At 47.0% G+C, this 20911-nt stretch overlaps 1 protein-coding gene across 2 annotated transcripts in view; it reads right to left on the minus strand.

Annotated features, from left to right (window-relative positions):
* PRMT2 (protein arginine methyltransferase 2) overlaps window positions 1-20911 on the minus strand; it is a 298198-nt gene that overhangs the window by 155720 nt on the left and 121567 nt on the right. For both annotated transcript variants that reach the window (XM_069225499.1, XM_069225500.1), the window contains exon 5: window positions 399-563. In XM_069225499.1, the coding sequence (XP_069081600.1) occupies window positions 399-563 (165 nt within the window). The remainder of the gene's footprint in view (window positions 1-398; window positions 564-20911) is intronic.

Genomic DNA, 20911 nt, shown 5'->3' on the forward strand with positions numbered 1-20911 from the left:
TTTGCTTGTCACCCTCACATCCCCAGTCATTCCACCAGCCCTTGCTGGTCATCCTATTACCTTCATCCGTAATTCCATAACTTTTTAACTCTCTACTTTTCACATGACTGCTCTCGCAGATCACCTTTCAGACACGTTCCATTCATCCCACTAAACCCTTTCTATCCCCACACTCCATGTTGGTTACACATTAGTATTATCATTACATTGCCACTCACTGGCCACTTAACTCCCATTTTCAGCTCTCCACTACCCCTGGGAGTCACCCACTACCCTTCCCACCACCCGCTTCACTCTCGGTCCTTGCCAATCAGATTATTACCCACTACCCTTCATAACCCTCTTCCTACCACAACTGCCCAAACCTCTCTTATCCTACTGCTACTCAATTAACTCACCACAAGACAGGTTCCCATCCACTCTGAGATGAGGACGTCGACCTTTTCTGGCAGGATCACATGTTCCACTTTTTGCTGGTACACACTGATTAGGTCCTGCAAGTTGTTCTGGGACACTACCAGTGCTGTGTGTTGGACAATCTCACTGGCATCCACAGCATACACCTGATAAGGGAAGTGGAAACATTCAGCTCAGTCAGGAGTTGGTTTCATCCTACCGCCTTGTCCATGTAAAGTTAAACTTGTGCTATATTACTCAGAAACGTACTACACACCACATAGTCTTTTTCTCCTCTTTGTGGCAGACAATATACTCCTATAAACTGTCCAGATTTCTCACTTACAACATGCTCTCGTACATGTGTTTAATTCAGTGGCATCTAAAGCTTTCATCATTGTGTATATACTACAGGCAGTGTCTTACCGCTACCCTCGCAAATTTAATAACAATCTTCTTTATTTCTCAAAGTGCTCTGCACAGAATACATATAGACAACTATTGCCATCCATTTCAAATTATACACATTTTTGTGATCTCAGGGAATGAAACAATCTCACTCCGTCTACTATCGGATCTATAACTTCACTTCTTTTACCTGAGCACTAACTTTAGTACTCTTAAATTCTATATAGAGATAGTATCTTTTCTAATTCACATTATACATGGGATTTTTTATTTCTGCTTCTCTTTCTCCCCTTCAAAGGCCCTTAGCAACTACATACACTTTATTTCCCCCTATATCTTTTAAATAAGATCATCATTCGAAGTACACATGTTGTCCATCTTTGCTCCATATTTTGTTTAGCTCAGTGTGGTCCCTCATGAGCACTTCATAAATACTTAATGACATGAGCTAAGAGGCAGAAAGAATGGCCAAATTCGATGAAGGTGATTAATATATAGCACAAAGGGTTGAACCTAATTTGATAGTCTGTTTCAGTTACAGCTAATTGTCTTTCATCATGGCTATTGTGCAGTACACACATCATTTTCCTTCTAAAGGTCTCTCTATTTAGAGGGCACCAGAGTGCTGGTTGCCAAGATGGCTGCACAGTGGCAAGTATTTAGGAGCTAGGAACTATCATCTAATATAATCCACGAGTGCTGGGTAAATTAAGGACACAAAATGCCTGGACTGGGTGCTGGCTTCCTGTTACAGTCCCCAGCCTGTTCCTGTTGAAACTGCAGGATTTATTTAAGAGAGGACAGGCCTGCTGTTGTATGGGAACTACCTAGGATGACAGCTGGCTGGCACTGGGGAGCATAGCACCAGCTGAACAGGCAGTGACTTTATGCTAAATGTCCAGGACAGATTACTTACAAAGAGTGACATAGATGCTTGGGGGCGAGCTCTCAAGGATACAAATTTATGCTGCATCATGGTTGTAACCTGAACTAACTAAACATTTTGGTGTATTAGGGCCTCATCTGCCACAATACGTAAGCACATGCACTTGTTATACGGTTCCAACTAATCAAGTAGGGCTTTATAGCTGGTCAACAAACATCATCTTGGCAAGACCCTAATCCCCAAATGTAATCCCCAATTGTGCATTCAGCTGTATGTGGTATGTGCCTAAAATATAAGAGGCCACATGGGCTACATATTCTTCAGGTTAGTGACCTTATTTTTTGTTCAATGATTGCTTGTACATTAATGAGAAAAGATATATGAACTGTAATTAAGACTAATTGACCGGTGTATCACTGAGACAGATGACAAGAGTGAAGTTCAGAGGACCTACTGATTTTGGTATGGTAAACTTGTGACAGTCCCTGTGATAGTTGATTTGTACACCAACCATTACATGCGTATTTAACTGTAATACACAGCTCTGGATCAATTGTGATGCCTGCATCCAACAGGTGTAAAGCCAAACCTCTTCACGTTACAGTATGAAACGGGGCATAGCTCCCTCCAGAACACCACTACACTAAGCCCACATAAAGAAAATGGGGGAAAACAGACATGTAGCTTCCAGATTGACCTTTTTGTTTTTTTTCACAAAACATGCAATCAAAATGGTGGACTCAGAGGGTGGACATAACCGTGCCAGGAATGCAGGTCAGGTGATGCCAGAAGAGGAGTCAACATGAAGACCCAGCTTAAAGAAATGCAACAAAGTCTCAAATCCATCAATAAAAAGATGCTTGCCCTGAATCATAGACTTGACATCAAGACTAACAAAATAGCTAAGCAAGAAGCTAGACTGAATGTGGTGGAACAGCTAATATCAGATGCCGAAAAGGACCTGAAAACTACGAGTGAAAAGTGGCTAGACATGGACAAAGTACTATTGCTGATTAAAGCAAAGACTTGGAGAGGAGCCCCAGGAGAAATAATCTTGAATTCTAAGAATATCTGCAAACACTGACACAAATAAGCAGGAGGATTTTATTGAAAACAATGCTGTCTGAAATATATTGTGATGATACTTTTTCCCACCTATTTTTGGGGGGCACCAGCAAAAGCTAAACTGCAAGACTAAACTATGGAGATAGTGATGCAGTGCTCCAGATAGTCCGAGAGAAAAGGGATCTGCAGTACAAGGACAGCAACATAAAAGTATATACAGATTTCACAATGATCATGCAGACAGGGTGAAGGGGATTTCTGCTGGCCAAGAAGAAACTACAACAGATGGTGAAAAAAATAGCATGCTAAACCCAGCAAGTCTAAAAATTGAATACCACGGTAAACAGCAAAAAAGACTCTGCAGTACAAGGGCAGCGATACAGTGGTAGATCCAGTTTTCACAACAGCGATGTAGACAGCATGAAGGGGATTTTTGCTGGGCAAGAAGCAACTATAACAGAGTGTGAAAAGATACAGCATGCTATACCCAGTATGTCTATAATTTGAATACCGAGGACAATAGCACATCATCTCAGTCCTCCGCTAGCATCTGGGTTTAAAAAAATAAAAAAACAGTCATCTGTATCAGCACCAACTAGACGCTGACCAAGGTACAACTGAAGCTTCCAATTTAAGTGATACATACTAATGTACTTCATATTGTGTTATCTATAATTGAAATTGTGGAGAGCATTCTATCAGTATGAAACACATGGTACGAAACTATCAAGTTGCAGACAAAGGTAAGCAGGCCATGACTGTTTATGGCCCTGATAATGTTGCATGAAAGGAATTTATAGTCCAGACACTTTTGATCCTGGCCACCTCCATTGACTGTGGAGTGTGTGGGTTGGCAATACTGGTGTTCCCCAGGGCTAATACCTATTCAGGTACAAAACTGGGGATGGTGCAAGTGGCTCGGTTACTCTTATGCATGCTGTGTGTTAATATAAAGCTAATGTGGGAGAAGAAAGTTTATTCACTGTCAGACTTAGGGGTGAAAGGAGGGAGGGGGAGGGGGAGGGGGGGAGAGAGAGAGAGACTGTGTGTGGTGTTAATCTTACAATGGGTGTTATGGCTGCAATGACACAAGATGATCAGTTGATAAAAAGGACAAATTCAGTCGGACCAATCCCCTAACTACACAACAGTAAAACATCTCTATTTAATGTGTACAGCATGTTCTTGGGACCCATCTTTCCAGGTCAACTAAAGGTGCATAACCAAGGAAATGGGCATGTTATGTTATGCAGATTTGTAGAGCGCACTATCACTTGGGAGGGTGTGCTGGCGCAGAGTAGGTGAGTGTCAAGGCACACCCTAGGCCTAGTGGGACACACAAAATGCCAGGTCATCAGTTTCTTGCGAAATTCAAGACGTGAGGAGGAGACTCGTATGTGTAGAGGCAGATCATCCTATGCTTTAGGAGTAATGTAGGAGAAGGCTCGACCGCCAGATCGGGTTTTCCTTATGCATTAGATTTGTGCAAGTAGGTGTCTGGACGAGCAGAGGTGCCTGGAAGGTTTATAAGTAGATGCAATTTGTTGAGGTATCCTGGGCCAGTGTTATGTACTGACTTGACAGTGTGGGTGAGGAGTCTGAGTTGTGTTTGTGCATAGAGTCTTGGCATCGGCTCAACATCCTGAAATTCTGGGCAAATCACTTGATTTCCCTGTGCCTACAATTCAGCGCCTTTAGACTCTCATGGGTGATTTGCTGTGCTTTACAAATCCTGGATTTCTTTTATCCATTTACTCATTTTTTCATCAATATCCCTGCCTCACTCGCTAGAGTATTCTTCCAAACCCTACAAACTTCAATGATTAAAATTGTATAGGTGGGTAAGAAACAATATGTAAAAGAACAAGTTACTTACCTTTGGTAATACTTATCTAGTAGAGACATAGTCTAGTTACTTTAGAAATTCCCCAGGCGTCAGTCTGGACAAGGACATTTTTCTCAAGCAGTATCTTTGCGTGCCATCAGATGGCATTGGTCGGTTCCATGCACGTCGTCGGCGTCGTGCACGACGGATATGACATTGCAGGACCTATATAGGCACTGTAAGGAAATGCCTCCTTGGCATGGTTGCCCCCTGACTTTTTGCCTTTGCTGATGCTATGTTTACAATTGAAAGTGTGCTGAGGCCTGCTAACCAGGCCCCAGCACCAGTGTTCTTTCCCTAACCTGTACTTTTGTATCCACAATTGGCAGACCCTGGCATCCAGATAAGTCCCTTGTAACTGGTACTTCTAGTACCAAGGGCCCTGATGCCAAGGAAGGTCTCTAAGGGCTGCAGCATTTCTTATGCCACCCTGGAGACCTCTCACTCAGCACAGACACACTGCTTGCCAGCTTGTGTGTGCTAGTGAGAACAAAACGAGTAAGTCGACATGGCACTCCCCTCAGGGTGCCATGCCAGCCTCTCACTGCCTATGCAAGTATAGGTCAGTCACCCCTCTAGCAGGCCTTACAGCCCTAAGGCAGGGTGCACTGTACCATAGGTGAGGGTACCAGTGCATGAGCATGGTACCCCTACAGTGTCTAAACAAAACCTTAGACATTGTAAGTGCAGGGTAGCCATAAGAGTATATGGTCTGGGAGTTTGTCAAACACGAACTCCACAGCACCATAATGGCTACACTGAAAACTGGGAAGTTTGGTATCAAACTTCTCAGAACAATAAATGCACACTGATGCCAGTGTACATTTTATTGCAAAATACACCCCAGAGGGCACCTTAGAGGTGCCCCCTGAAACTTAACCGACTGTCTGTGTAGGCTGACTAGTTCCAGCAGCCTGCCACACTAGAGACATGTTGCTGGCCCCATGGGGAGAGTGCCTTTGTCACTCTGAGGCCAGTAACAAAGCCTGTACTGGGTGGAGATGCTAACACCTCCCCCAGGCAGGAGCTGTAACACCTGGCGGTGAGCCTCAAAGGCTCACCCCTTTGTCACAGCCCAGCAGGGCACTCCAGCTTAGTGGAGTTGCCCGCCCCCTCCGGCCACGGCCCCCACTTTTGGCGGCAAGGCTGGAGGGACCAAAGAAAGCAACAAGGAGGAGTCACTGGCCAGTCAGGACAGCCCCTAAGGTGTCCTGAGCTGAGGTGACTCTAACTTTTAGAAATCCTCCATCTTGCAGATGGAGGATTCCCCCAATAGGGTTACGATTGTGACCCCCTCCCCTTGGGAGGAGGCACAAAGAGGGTGTACCCACCCTCAGGGCTAGTAGCCATTGGCTACTAACCCCCCAGACCTAAACACGCCCTTAAATTTAGTATTTAAGGGCTACCCTGAACCCTAGAAAATTAGATTCCTGCAACAACAAGAAGAAGGACTGCCTAGCTGAAAACCCCTGCAGAGGAAGACCAGAAGACAACAACTGCCTTGGCTCCAGAAACTCACCGGCCTGTCTCCTGCCTTCCAAAGAACTCTGCTCCAGCGACGCCTTCCAAAGGGACCAGCGACCTCTGAATCCTCTGAGGACTGCCCTGCTTCGACGACGACAAGAAACTCCCGAGGACAGCGGACCTGCTCCAAAAAGACTGCAACTTTATCCAAAGAAGCAGCTTTAAAGAACCCTGCAATCTCCCCGCAAGAAGCGTGAGACTTGCAACACTGCACCCGGCGACCCCGACTCGGCTGGTGGAGAACCAACACCTCAGGGAGGACCCCCGGACTACTCTACGACTGTGAGTACCAAAACCTGTCCCCCCTGAGCCCCCACAGCGCCGCCTGCAGAGGGAATCCCGAGGCTTCCCCTGACCGCGACTCTCTGAAACCTAAGTCCCGACGCCTGGAAAAGACCCTGCACCCGCAGCCCCCAGGACCTGAAGGACCGGACTTTCACTGCAGAAGTGATCCCCAGGAGTCCCTCTCCCTTGCCCAAGTGGAGGTTTCCTCGAGGAAGCCCCCCCTTGCCTGCCTGCAGCGCTGAAGAGATCCCTTGATCTCTCATTGACTTCCATTGCGAACCCGACGCTCGTTCTAACACTGCACCCGGCCGCCCCCGCGCCGCTGAGGGCGAAATTGCTGTGTGGGCTTGTGTCCCCCCCGGTGCCCTACAAAACCCCCCTGGTCTGCCCTCCGAAGACGCGGGTACTTACCTGCAAGCAGACCGGAACCGGGGCACCCCCTTCTCTCCATTATAGCCTATGCGTTTTGGGCACCACTTTGAACTCTGCACCTGACCGGCCCTGAGCTGCTGGTGTGGTAACTTTGGGGTTGCTCTGAACCCCCAACGGTGGGCTACCTTGGACCAAGAACTGAACCCTGTAAGTGTCTTACTTACCTGGTAAAACTAACAAAAACTTACCTCCCCCAGGAACTGTGAAAATTGCACTGTGTCCACTTTTGAAATAGCTATTTGTGAATAACTTGAAAAGTATACATGCAATTGAAATGATTTAAAGTTCCTAATGTACTTACCTGCAATACCTTTCAAACAAGATATTACATGTTAAATTTGAACCTGTGGTTCTTAAAATAAACTAAGAAAAGATATTTTTCTATAACAAAACCTATTGGCAGGATTTGTCTCTGAGTGTGTGTACCTCATTTATTGTCTATGTGTATGTACAACAAATGCTTAACACTACTCCTTGGATAAGCCTACTGCTCGACCACACTACCACAAAATAGAGCATTAGTATTATCTCTTTTTACCACTATTTTACCTCTAAGGGGAACCCTTGGACTCTGTGCATGCTATTCCTTACTTTGAAATAGCACATACAGAGCCAACTTCCTACATTGGTGGATCAGCGGTGGGGTACAAGACTTTGCATTTGCTGGACTACTCAGCCAATACCTGATCACACGACAAATTCCAAAATTGTCATTAGAAATTGATTTTTGCAATTTGAAAAGTTTTCTAAATTCTTAAAAGACCTGCTAGGGCCTTGTGTTAGATCCTGTTTAGCATTTCCTTTAGAGTTTAAAAGTTTGTAAAAGTTTGAATTAGATTCTAGAACCAGTTTTAGATTCTTAAAAAGTATTCCAACTTTTAGAAGCAAAATGTCTAGCACAGATGTGACTGTGGTGGAACTCGACACCACACCTTACCTCCATCTACAGATGAGAGAGCTAAGGTCACTCTGTAAACTAAAGAAAATAGCAATGGGCCCCAAACCTACCAAAGTACAGCTCCAGGAGCTTTTGGCAGAGTTTGAAAAGGCCAACCCCTCTGAGGATGGCAACTCAGAGGATGAAGATAGTGACTTGGAGGGAAATTCCCCCCCTCCAGTCCTACTTAGGGAGAGCAGGGCTTCTCAAGCCCTGACTCCACAAATAATAGTCAGAGATGCTGGTTCCCTCACAGGAGGGACCAACAACTCTGAAATCACTGAGGATAACCCCAGTGAAGAGGACATCCAGTTAGCCAGGATGGCCAAAAGATTGGCTTTGGAAAGACAGATCCTAGCCATAGAGAGGGAAAGACAAGAGATGGGTCTAGGACCCATCAATGGTGGCAGCAACATAACTAGGGTCAGAGATTCTCCTGACATGTTGAAAATCCCCAAAGGGATTGTAACTAAATATGAAGATGGTGATGACATCACCAAATGGTTCACAGCTTTTGAGAGGGCTTGTGTAACCAGAAAAGTGAACAAATCTCACTGGGGTGCTCTCCTTTGGGAAATGTTCACAGGAAAGTGTAGGGATAGACTCCTCACACTCTCTGGAAAAGATGCAGAATCTTATGACCTCATGAAGGGTACCCTGATTCAGGGCTTTGGATTCTCCACTGAGGAGTATAGGATTAGATTCAGGGGGGCTCAAAAATCCTCGAGCCAGACCTGGGTTGACTTTGTAGACTACTCAGTAAAAACACTAGATGGTTGGATTCAAGGCAGTGGTGTAAGTAATTATGATGGGCTGTACAATTTATTTGTGAAAGAACACCTGTTAAGTAATTGTTTCAATGATAAACTGCATCAGCATCTGGTAGACCTAGGACCAATTTCTCCCCAAGAATTGGGAAAGAAGGCGGACCATTGGGTCAAGACTAGGGTGTCCAAAACTTCCACAGGGGGTGACCAAAAGAAAGGGGTCACAAAACCTCCCCAGGGGAAAGGTGGTGAGACAGCCAAAACTAAAAATAGTAAAGAGTCTTCTGCAGGCCCCCAAAAACCTGCACAGGAGGGTGGGCCCAGAGCCTCTTCACAAAACAATCCTGGGTACAAGGGTAAAAACTTTGATCCCAAAAAGGCCTGGTGTCGAAACTGTAGTCAGTCTGGACACCAAACTGGAGACAAGGCCTGTTCCAAGAAAAGTCCCACTCCAAACTCCAATCCAGGTAACACTGGAATGGCTAGTCTCCAAGTGGGATCAACAGTGTGCCCAGAGCAAATCAGGGTCCACACTGAAGCTACTCTAGTCTCTGAGGGTGGGGTGGATTTAGCCACACTAGCTGCCTGGCCGCCTAACATGCAAAAATACAGGCAGCAGCTCTTTATTAATGGGACAAGTGTAGAGGGCCTGAGGGATACAGGTGCCAGTGTCACCATGGTGACAGAGAAACTGGTTTCCCCTGGCCAATACCTGACTGGAAAAACTTATACAGTCACCAACGCTGACAATCAGACTAAAGCACATCCCATGGCAATGGTAACTTTAGAATGGGGAGGGGTCAATGGCCTGAAACAGGTGGTGGTCTCCTCAAACATCCCAGTAGACTGTCTGCTTGGAAATGACCTGGAGTCCTCAGCATGGGCTGAGGTAGAACTAAAAACCCATGCAGCCATGCTGGGTATCCCTGAACTGGTGTGTGTAAAAACAAGAGCACAATGCAAGGCACAGGGTGAAAAAGTAGAGCTGGAGTCTGGAAAAATGGCCCAGCCTACCAAGAGAAAAGGAAAGTCAGTTGGGAAACCAACTGCAACACAGTCAGAAAAAGAGAACCTCTCTTCTCAGGAAGAAGTTCTGCCCTCTGAGGGAACTGAGCCTTTGGAGCTTGAACCTTATCAGGTTGAGCTCTTAGGCCCAGGGGGACCCTCAAGGGAGGAGCTGTGTAAGGGACAAGAAACCTGTCCCTCTCTTGAAGGCCTTAGGCAGCAAGCTGCTGAAGAGTCCAAGGGCAAGAAAAATGGAACACATAGGGTCTATTGGGAAGATGGACTCCTGTACACTGAGGCCAGAGACCCCAAACCTGGTGCCACTAGGAGAGTGGTAGTGCCTCAGTCGTTCAGAAAGTTTATTCTGACCTTAGCCCATGATATTCCCCTTGCTGGGCATTTGGGACAAACCAAGACGTGGGAGAGGTTAGTCAACCACTTCTACTGGCCCAATATGTCCCAGAAGGTTAAGGAGTTTTGCCTCTCCTGCCCCACCTGTCAATCCAGTGGTAAGACAGGTGGGCACCCAAAGGCCCCTCTCATTCCACTTCCAGTGGTGGGGGTCCCCTTTGAAAGAGTGGGTGTGGACATAGTTGGTCCACTAGAACCTCCCACAGCCTCAGGAAATATGTACATCCTAGTAGTAGTGGATCATGCTACTAGGTATCCTGAAGCTATTCCCCTTAGGTCGACTACTGCCCCTGCAGTAGCCAAGGCCCTCATTGGTATCTTTACCAGAGTGGGTTTCCCTACGGAGGTGGTGTCTGACAGAGGTACCAACTTCATGTCAGCATACCTAAAACACATGTGGAATGAGTGTGGAGTGACTTACAAATTCACTACACCATACCATCCACAAACTAATGGCTTAGTTGAGAGATTCAACAAGACATTAAAAGGCATGATCATGGGGCTCCCAGAAAAACTCAAAAGGAGATGGGATGTCCTCTTGCCATGTCTGCTTTTTGCTTACAGAGAGGTGCCACAGAAGGGAGTAGGATTCTCACCCTTTGAACTTCTGTTTGGTCACCCTGTGAGGGGACCACTTGCTCTTGTTAAAGAAGGCTGGGAGAGACCTCTTCATGAGCCTAAACAAGACATAGTGGACTATGTACTTGGCCTTCGCTCTAGAATGGCAGAGTACATGGAAAAGGCAACCAAAAACCTTGAGGCCAGCCAACAGCTCCAGAAGTTTTGGTATGACCAAAAGGCTGCAATGGTTGAGTTCCAACCAGGGCAGAAAGTCTGGGTTCTGGAGCCTGTGGCTCCCAGGGCACTCCAGGACAAATGGAGTGGCCCTTACCCAGTGCTAGAAAGGAAGAGTCAGGTCACCTACCTGGTGGACCTGGGCACAAGCAGGAGCCCCAAGAGGGTGATCCATGTGAACCGCCTTAAGCTCTTCCATGACAGGGCTGATGTAAATCTGTTGATGGTAACAGATGAGGATCAGGAGGCAGAGAGTGAACCTCTCCCTGATCTTCTGTCATCAGACCCAAAAGATGGCTCAGTAGATGGAGTGATCTACTCAGACACCCTCTCTGGCCAACAGCAAGCTGATTGTAGGAGAGTCCTACAACAGTTTCCTGAACTCTTCTCCCTAACCCCTGGTCAGACACACCTGTGTACCCATGATGTGGACACAGGAGACAGCATGCCTGTCAAAAACAAAATTTTTAGACAGTCTGACCATGTTAAGGAAAGCATCAAGGTGGAAGTCCACAAGATGCTGGAATTGGGAGTAATTGAGCGCTCTGACAGCCCCTGGGCTAGCCCAGTGGTTTTAGTCCCCAAACCTCACACCAAAGATGGAAAGAAAGAGATGAGGTTTTGTGTGGACTACAGAGGGCTCAACTCTGTCACCAAGACAGATGCTCATCCCATTCCTAGAGCTGATGAGCTCATAGACAAATTAGGTGCTGCCAAATTCTTAAGTACCTTTGACTTGACAGCAGGGTACTGGCAAATAAAAATGGCACCTGGAGCAAAAGAGAAAACAGCATTCTCCACACCTGATGGGCATTATCAGTTTACTGTTATGCCCTTTGGTTTAAAGAATGCCCCTGCCACCTTCCAAAGGTTGGTGAATCAAGTCCTTGCTGGTTTGGAGTCCTTTAGCACAGCTTATCTTGATGATATTGCTGTCTTCAGCTCCACCTGGCAGGATCACCTGGTCCACCTGAAGAAGGTTTTGAAGGCTCTGCAATCTGCAGGCCTCTCTATCAAGGCATCCAAATGCCAGATAGGGCAGGGAACTGTGGTTTACTTGGGCCACCTTGTAGGTGGAGGCCAAGTTCAGCCACTCCAACCCAAGATCCAGACTATTCTGGACTGGGTAGCTCCAAAAACCCAGACTCAAGTCAGGGCATTCCTTGGCTTGACTGGGTATTACAGGAGGTTTGTGAAGGGATATGGATCCATTGTGACAGCCCTCACTGAACTCACCTCCAAGAAAATGCCCAAGAAAGTGAACTGGACTGTGGAATGCCAACAGGCCTTTGACACCCTGAAACAAGCAATGTGCTCAGCACCAGTTCTAAAAGCTCCAGATTATTCTAAGCAGTTCATTGTGCAGACAGATGCCTCTGAACATGGGATAGGGGCAGTTTTGTCCCAAACAAATGATGATGGCCTTGACCAGCCTGTTGCTTTCATTAGCAGGAGGTTACTCCCCAGGGAGCAGCGTTGGAGTGCCATTGAGAGGGAGGCCTTTGCTGTGGTTTGGTCCCTGAAGAAGCTGAGACCATACCTCTTTGGGACTCACTTCCTAGTTCAAACTGACCACAGACCTCTCAAATGGCTGATGCAAATGAAAGGTGAAAATCCTAAACTGTTGAGGTGGTCCATCTCCCTACAGGGAATGGACTTTATAGTGGAACACAGACCTGGGACTGCCCATGCCAATGCAGATGGCCTTTCCAGGTTCTTCCACTTAGAAAATGAAGACTCTCTTGGGAAAGGTTAGTCTCATCCTCTTTCGTTTGGGGGGGGTTGTGTAAGGAAATGCCTCCTTGTCATGGTTGCCCCCTGACTTTTTGCCTTTGCTGATGCTATGTTTACAATTGAAAGTGTGCTGAGGCCTGCTAACCAGGCCCCAGCACCAGTGTTCTTTCCCTAACCTGTACTTTTGTATCCACAATTGGCAGACCCTGGCATCCAGATAAGTCCCTTGTAACTGGTACTTCTAGTACCAAGGGCCCTGATGCCAAGGAAGGTCTCTAAGGGCTGCAGCATTTCTTATGCCACCCTGGAGACCTCTCACTCAGCACAGACACACTGCTTGCCAGCTTGTGTGTGCTAGTGAGAACAAAACGAGTAAGTCGACATGGCACTCCCCTCAGGGTGCCATGCCAGCCTCTCACTGCCTATGCAAGTATAGGTCAGTCACCCCTCTAGCAGGCCTTACAGCCCTAAGGCAGGGTGCACTATACCATAGGTGAGGGTACCAGTGCATGAGCATGGTACCCCTACAGTGTCTAAACAAAACCTTAGACATTGTAAGTGCAGGGTAGCCATAAGAGTATATGGTCTGGGAGTTTGTCAAACACGAACTCCACAGCACCATAATGGCTACACTGAAAACTGGGAAGTTTGGTATCAAACTTCTCAGCACAATAAATGCACACTGATGCCAGTGTACATTTTATTGCAAAATACACCCCAGAGGGCACCTTAGAGGTGCCCCCTGAAACTTAACCGACTGTCTGTGTAGGCTGACTAGTTCCAGCAGCCTGCCACACTAGAGACATGTTGCTGGCCCCATGGGGAGAGTGCCTTTGTCACTCTGAGGCCAGTAACAAAGCCTGTACTGGGTGGAGATGCTAACACCTCCCCCAGGCAGGAGCTGTAACACCTGGCGGTGAGCCTCAAAGGCTCACCCCTTTGTCACAGCCCAGCAGGGCACTCCAGCTTAGTGGAGTTGCCCGCCCCCTCCGGCCACGGCCCCCACTTTTGGCGGCAAGGCTGGAGGGAACAAAGAAAGCAACAAGGAGGAGTCACTGGCCAGTCAGGACAGCCCCTAAGGTGTCCTGAGCTGAGGTGACTCTAACTTTTAGAAATCCTCCATCTTGCAGATGGAGGATTCCCCCAATAGGGTTAGGATTGTGACCCCCTCCCCTTGGGAGGAGGCACAAAGAGGGTGTACCCACCCTCAGGGCTAGTAGCCATTGGCTACTAACCCCCCAGACCTAAACACGCCCTTAAATTTAGTATTTAAGGGCTACCCTGAACCCTAGAAAATTAGATTCCTGCAACAACAAGAAGAAGGACTGCCTAGCTGAAAACCCCTGCAGAGGAAGACCAGAAGACAACAACTGCCTTGGCTCCAGAAACTCACCGGCCTGTCTCCCGCCTTCCAAAGAACTCTGCTCCAGCGACGCCTTCGAAAGGGACCAGCGACCTCTGAATCCTCTGAGGACTGCCCTGCTTCGACGACGACAAGAAACTCCCGAGGACAGCGGACCTGCTCCAAAAAGACTGCAACTTTATCCAAAGAAGCAGCTTTAAAGAACCCTGCAATCTCCCCGCAAGAAGCGTGAGACTTGCAACACTGCACCCGGCGACCCCGACTCGGCTGGTGGAGAACCAACACCTCAGGGAGGACCCCCGGACTACTCTACGACTGTGAGTACCAAAACCTGTCCCCCCTGAGCCCCCACAGCGCCGCCTGCAGAGGGAATCCCGAGGCTTCCCCTGACCGCGACTCTCTGAAACCTAAGTCCCGACGCCTGGAAAAGACCCTGCACCCGCAGCCCCCAGGACCTGAAGGACCGGACTTTCACTGCAGAAGTGATCCCCAGGAGTCCCTCTCCCTTGCCCAAGTGGAGGTTTCCCCGAGGAAGCCCCCCCTTGCCTGCCTGCAGCGCTGAAGAGATCCCTTGATCTCTCATTGACTTCCATTGCGAACCCGACGCTTGTTCTAACACTGCACCCGGCCGCCCCCGCGCCGCTGAGGGTGAAATTTCTGTGTGGGCTTGTGTCCCCCCCGGTGCCCTACAAAACCCCCCTGGTCTGCCCTCCGAAGACGCGGGTACTTACCTGCAAGCAGACCGGAACCGGGGCACCCCCTTCTCTCCATTATAGCCTATGCGTTTTGGGCACCACTTTGAACTCTGCACCTGACCGGCCCTGAGCTGCTGGTGTGGTAACTTTGGGGTTGCTCTGAACCCCCAACGGTGGGCTACCTTGGACCAAGAACTGAACCCTGTAAGTGTCTTACTTACCTGGTAAAACTAACAAAAACTTACCTCCCCCAGGAACTGTGAAAATTGCAGTGTGTCCACTTTTGAAATAGCTATTTGTGAATAACTTGAAAAGTATACATGCAATTGAAATGATTTAAAGTTCCTAATGTACTTACCTGCAATACCTTTCAAACAAGATATTACATGTTAAATTTGAACCTGTGGTTCTTAAAATAAACTAAGAAAAGATATTTTTCTATAACAAAACCTATTGGCAGGATTTGTCTCTGAGTGTGTGTACCTCATTTATTGTCTATGTGTATGTACAACAAATGCTTAACACTACTCCTTGGATAAGCCTACTGCTCGACCACACTACCACAAAATAGAGCATTAGTATTATCTCTTTTTACCACTATTTTACCTCTAAGGGGAACCCTTGGACTCTGTGCATGCTATTCCTTACTTTGAAATAGCACATACAGAGCCAACTTCCTACAGGCACCATCCCAGAGCGCTGACATCAGTTTCTTTTCATGACTTTCCACACCAGGAGCGCGGGGCCACGAAAAACACTGACCACTGATGCGTCAAAACTAGGGCCCTGAAAGGGAATTCCCGGTCCCTAGAAATCAGTTTGCAGAGCAGAGAGGATGAGTGGGTCAGTAAGGACTCTGCAACAAGAATACGTCTCTACCAGATAAGGCATTGCCAAAGGTAAGTAACTTGTTCATCAGATAGAGACTTCTAGTTGCGGATTCCTTACCTTGGTATAGATACCCAAGCAATTCCATCCCTGGAGGAGAGTCTGCAAAAAGATGATACTAGGAAGTCCTGCAGGACCAAACAGGCAAAATACCATCCCTTTGTACCTGACTGTTCAGGCAGTAGTGTTTAGTGAACGTGTGCAGAGAAGCCCATGTTGCTGCCTGACAAATGACCAGGACTGGAACACTGCATGTTATCGCAGTGGTTGCAGCTGTCGATCTAGTAGAGTGTGCGCGCAAACCCTCCTGGGGTTGCATTTTAGCCAATTCGTAGCACATTTCAATGCAAAGAACTACCCATTTAGAAATGGTTCTATTCTACACTGCCCGACATACCCAACGAAGAGTTGATCATCCACCCGGAACTCGTTGGTATGATCAGGGTAGAACAGCAACACTCTTTTTGGGTCCAGTCGGTGGAGTCTCTCCACTTCCTTAGAAGGATGACAGAGTGCGTAAAAAGTAGTCAAGGTGATGGATTGGCCTACATGAAGGGGCGTGAACACTTTTGGCAAAAATCAAGCCCTAATGTGAAACACCAATTTGTCAGGATAGATGGAAAGGCAGGGTGGCTTAGATAACAACGCAAACAGCTTATTCAATCTGTGGGCAGATGTAATTGCCACAAAGAAGGCTATTTTAACATCAGCAGCCTTAGATTATGGAGTGGCTCAAAAGGAGCACACATTAAGAAGGTAAAAACCAAATTCAAATCCCACGGGGGCATTATGAATGGTGATTGAGGAAACATATGGGTAATTCCAAAAATGCAGAGACAGCAGACAAGTAACCTTTGAGGGTGCTCAAAGCAGAGCCTTGCTGGGCCTAAGAATGTATAAACAGGAGGACCTCAGAAAAAGGGTCAGAGAGGGGGGGTCAAACTTTGGGCAGATTGTCGAAAGCTGTCAACTGCCACAGCATAATCTCCATGCAAGAAGGCGGAGACTGGGCAGGTTTGGGTGGAGAACCCTCCTCTGCTGCACAACAGAAGATCCTTCCAAAGGGGCAGTCTGATCAAAGATCGATGACCATGCTGAAAAGCTCGGTATACCAGACTTTTTGTGCCCAGTCCGGAGCTACCAGTATTACTTGGACCCAGTCATTCTTGATTTTCTTGAGAACTCTGGCAGGAAGTGCTATGGGCAGAAAGGCATACAGGAGGCCTGAGCTCCACTCGAGATGAAAAGCATCGCAGGGCAAGTGCCGTCTTGGAAACCCGAAAGTGGAAAACTGCTGACATAGCACTTTCTCTGCCAGAACAGCTTCAATGAAAGGAAGCATTTGAGAGGAAGTCAGGTGTGACCTTGGCACGTTCATAGTGAACCCCAGCAAATGCAGGACGTCTACCATAGTCTAAGTGGGAGACTACAGCCTGTGGTGAGCCCACCTTCAACAGCCAGTCCCCGACCTAGGGGAAGACTGAAAACCTTCACCTGCGCAGATGAGCTGCGGCCACTGACATCACCATGGTGAACACCCGAGGGGTGCTGGTGAGGCCAAAGAAGAGCACAATTAACTGAAAATGCTTGTAGCCTAGTGTGAACTGCAAGTAACATCTGTGGGAAGGCAGGATGGAAATATGTAAATAGGCATCCTGCAACTCCAACACTAACATCTAGTCTCCAGGGTCCAGTGCAGATAGAAAGTGAGCCAGAGTGGGCATTTTGAACTTCTCTTTTCTGAGGAAAAGTTTGAGGGACTGAAGGTCTAGGATACAGCCTTTCTCCTTTCTGTGCACCAGAATGTAGCAGGAGTAACAACCACGACCTACTTCTGGCACAAGGACCCTCTCTATGGCTGTCTAAGCCAAGAGAGCCATTACCTCCTAGTGGAGAAGTGCCAGGTGATCCACTGTCATCCGATTGTATGATGGTGGCATGGAGGGGAGGGTTGTATCGAAGGGGAGGGAGCAGCCAATAGAGGCTATTTGCAAAACCCACCTGTCTGACGTGATGGACTTCCAGCGGGGCAGGTGATGGCGAATCCTGCCTCCGACTAGTCCCTGGTGTGGAAGCATCAGGCTAGGAAGGTTTTGAGGCTTCTACAGAGGGGAGGGGGTAAACTGGCTAGACCCCTGACTCACGAGAACATTGGATCTCACATCTTTGGCCAAGCAGAGGCTGGGTAGCATGCGCCACATGGTGGCTGAAGAGTAATGGGTGTGGTTGGGCACTCCTTCCATAGCCACAAAAGGGACAAAAAAGCAGACCGAGGGGAGTGAGGGGCAGCTGTGAGGCCTAATGACCTGGCCGTAGCCTGTGACTCCTTAAAGCGTTTGAGCACAGAGCCTGCTTTGTCTCTAAAGAGACGGGTGCCATCAAAGGAGATGTCCATACCGGTGGATTGGACATCCCCTGAAAAGCCAGGCATCCTCAACCAAGCGTGGCGCCTCAAGGCCACCATTGATGCAACTGATCTATTTAGTGAGTCGGTCGTATCCAGCCCACTTCGAATTGTAAACTTTGCTGCATCTCTCCCATCAGCAACAGCTTGGGAGAGAATGGCTCGGGCCTCCTCCAGGACCTGTGGCAGCACCTGTGCAACCATGTCCCATAAAGTATGAGTGTAACAGCCCAAAATGCAAGCGGTGTTCTCAGACCACAATGCCAAGCTGGAGGAAGAAAACATCATCTTCCCAAGCTGATCCAGCCTCTTGGATTCCCTATTCGGGGTTGTGGAAGGTGCCAGGGGGGCAAATTATTTTGCGGCCATTTCTTTGGCCTAATATAATTTGTCAGGAAATTTGTCACGGTGCGGTGATCCCACACAGAAATGTGGGAAAATTACTTAAATTTGAGGTTTGCTGAGGACTTTGGGTAAGAAAACACTGCGGGATCCACACAAATCACACCTCCCTGGACTCCCTCGGGTGTCTAGTTTTCAGAAATGTCTGGGTTTAGTAGGTTTCTCTGTATGGCTGCTGAGCCCAGGACCAAAAACGCAGGTGCGCCTCCCCCCAAAAAAAACAGGTAGTGTCGTATTTGATAATTTTGATGTGTCCAGATAGTGTTTTGGGGCATTTCCTTTTGCGGGCACTAGGCCTACCCACACAAGTGAGGTACCATTTTTATTAGGAGACTTGGGGGAATGCTGGGTGTAAGGAAATTTGTGGCTCCTCTCAGATTCCAGAACTTTCTGTCACCGAAATGTGAGGAAAAAGTGTTTTTTGGCCAAATTTTGAGGTGTGTAAAGGATTTGGGGTAACAGAACCTGGTGAGAGCCTCACAAGTCACCCCATCCTGTATTCCCCTAGGTGTCTAGTTTTAAAAAAATGCACAGGTTTGGTAGGTTTCCCTAGGTGCCGGCTGAGCTAGAGGCCAAAATCCACAGCTTGGCACTTTGCAAAAAACTGCTGTTTTCTTTGGGAAAATGTGATGTGTCCATGTTGTGTTTTGGGGCATTTCCTGTCGCGAGCACTAAGCCTACCCACACAAGTGAGGTACAATTTTGTATCGGGAGACTTGGGGCAACGCTGGGTGGAAGGAAATTTGTGGCTCCTCTCAGATTCCAGAACTTTCTGTCACCAAAATGTGAGGAAAAAGTTTTTTTTGTGAGGGGGGGGGGGCAAATTTTAAGGTTTGCAAAGGGTTCTGGGTAACAGAACCTGGTGAAAGCCCCACAAGTCACCACACCTTGGATTCCCCTAGATGTCTAGTTTTCAAAAATGCACAGGTTTGGTAGGTTTCCCTAGGTGCCGGCTGAGCTAGAGATCAAAATCCACAGCTAGGCACTTTCCAAAAAACATGTCAGTTTTCAATGTAAAAATGTGATGTGTCTATGTTGCGTTTCTTGTCTCGGGAGTTAGGCCTACCCACGCAAGTGGGGTACCATTTTTATCAGGAGACTTGGGGGAAAACAGAATAGCAGAACAAGTGTTATTGCCCCTTGTCTTTCTCCACATTTTTTCCTTCCAAATGTAGGACAGTGTGTAAAAAAGACATCTATTGGAGAAATGCCCTGTAATTCACATGCTAGTATGGGGACCCCAGAATTCAGAGATGTGCAAATAACCACTGCTTCTCAACACCTTCTCTTGTGCCCCTTTTAGAAATACAAAGGTTTTCATGATACCTATTTTTCACTCTCTATATTTTACCACATGAATTGCTGTATACCCCATATAGAATGAAAACCCAGTGCAAGCTGCAGCTCATTTATTGGCTCTGGGTACCTAGGGTTCTTGATGAACCTACAAGCCCTATACATCCCCACAACCAGATGTAACAGTATATTGCTTAAAAAAATGTGACATCGCAGGAAAAAGTTACAGTGTAAAACATGGAGAGAAATGGCTGTTTTTTTTTCACCTCAATTTCAATATTTGTTTTTATTTTAGCTGTTATTTTCTGTAGAAAAACCTTGTGGGATCTAAACAAATGACCCCTTGCTGAATTCAGAATTGTGTCTACTTTTCAGAAATGTTTAGCTTTCCGGGATCCAGCACTGGTTTCACACCCATTTCTGTCACTAACAGGAAGGAGGCTAAAAGCACCAAAAAATAGTAAAAATGGGGTATGTCCCAGTAAAATGTCAAAATTGTGTTAAAAAATGAGGTTTTCTGATTCAAGTCTGCCTGTTCCTGAAAGCTGAGAAGCGGGTGATTTTAGCACCGCAAATGCTTTGTTGATGCCATTTTCAGGGGAAAAAACACTAGCCTTCTTCTGCAGCCATTTTTTCCCTTTTTTTTAGAAAAAAAAAAACGAAATTTACACTGTATTTTGGCTAATTTCTTGCTCTCCTTCGGGGGAACCCACAACCTCTGGGTACCACTAGAATCCTTAAGATGTTGGAATAAAAGAATGTAAATTTGGGGTGGGTAGTTATGAGGGCCTAAGTGCGAACTGCCCCAGCCAAAAAAAGGCCTGCCACCTGAAGAGGAAAAGGCCTGTCAGTGAAGGGGTTAAGGAAATGGCTCCAATCTACATATCTAACTTCAGAGATAAGCGAAATGCAGAATTATCATCCTCATTAACTGAAGAAGAGAGGAAATATTTATTTTAACAGTCAGAAAGGGCTCAATAAAAGAGATGTTGTGCAGAATAGTTTTCACAGAATCAGATGAAAAAGAAGGGACAAGATTGTCTCAAAAAGTACCCAATATTTGTTTGTTGCTGGTATATTTGTTGCTTATATATTGAGTTGCTTGTGGATTTTAATAGGTACGCAGAGGGGCAGGCAGAAGTGCTGGAGTCAGCAGAAGATGGGCTCGCTGAGGCAGTTCAAGGTTTAACAACTGGCAAACCGGTTGAATTTGAAAGTTAGATGGGCAAATAAAAAGACTTCTATAATCACAAAAGTAGAAGAGTGTGAAAAATCAGTGCACCTCCTCCCAAAGCTTCAAAGAAAAACATAACAGGTATGGTGGCTACTGTGG

Source organism: Pleurodeles waltl, chromosome 3_1 (genome assembly GCF_031143425.1).
Source record: "Pleurodeles waltl isolate 20211129_DDA chromosome 3_1, aPleWal1.hap1.20221129, whole genome shotgun sequence".
Lineage (NCBI taxonomy): Eukaryota > Metazoa > Chordata > Amphibia > Caudata > Salamandridae > Pleurodeles > Pleurodeles waltl.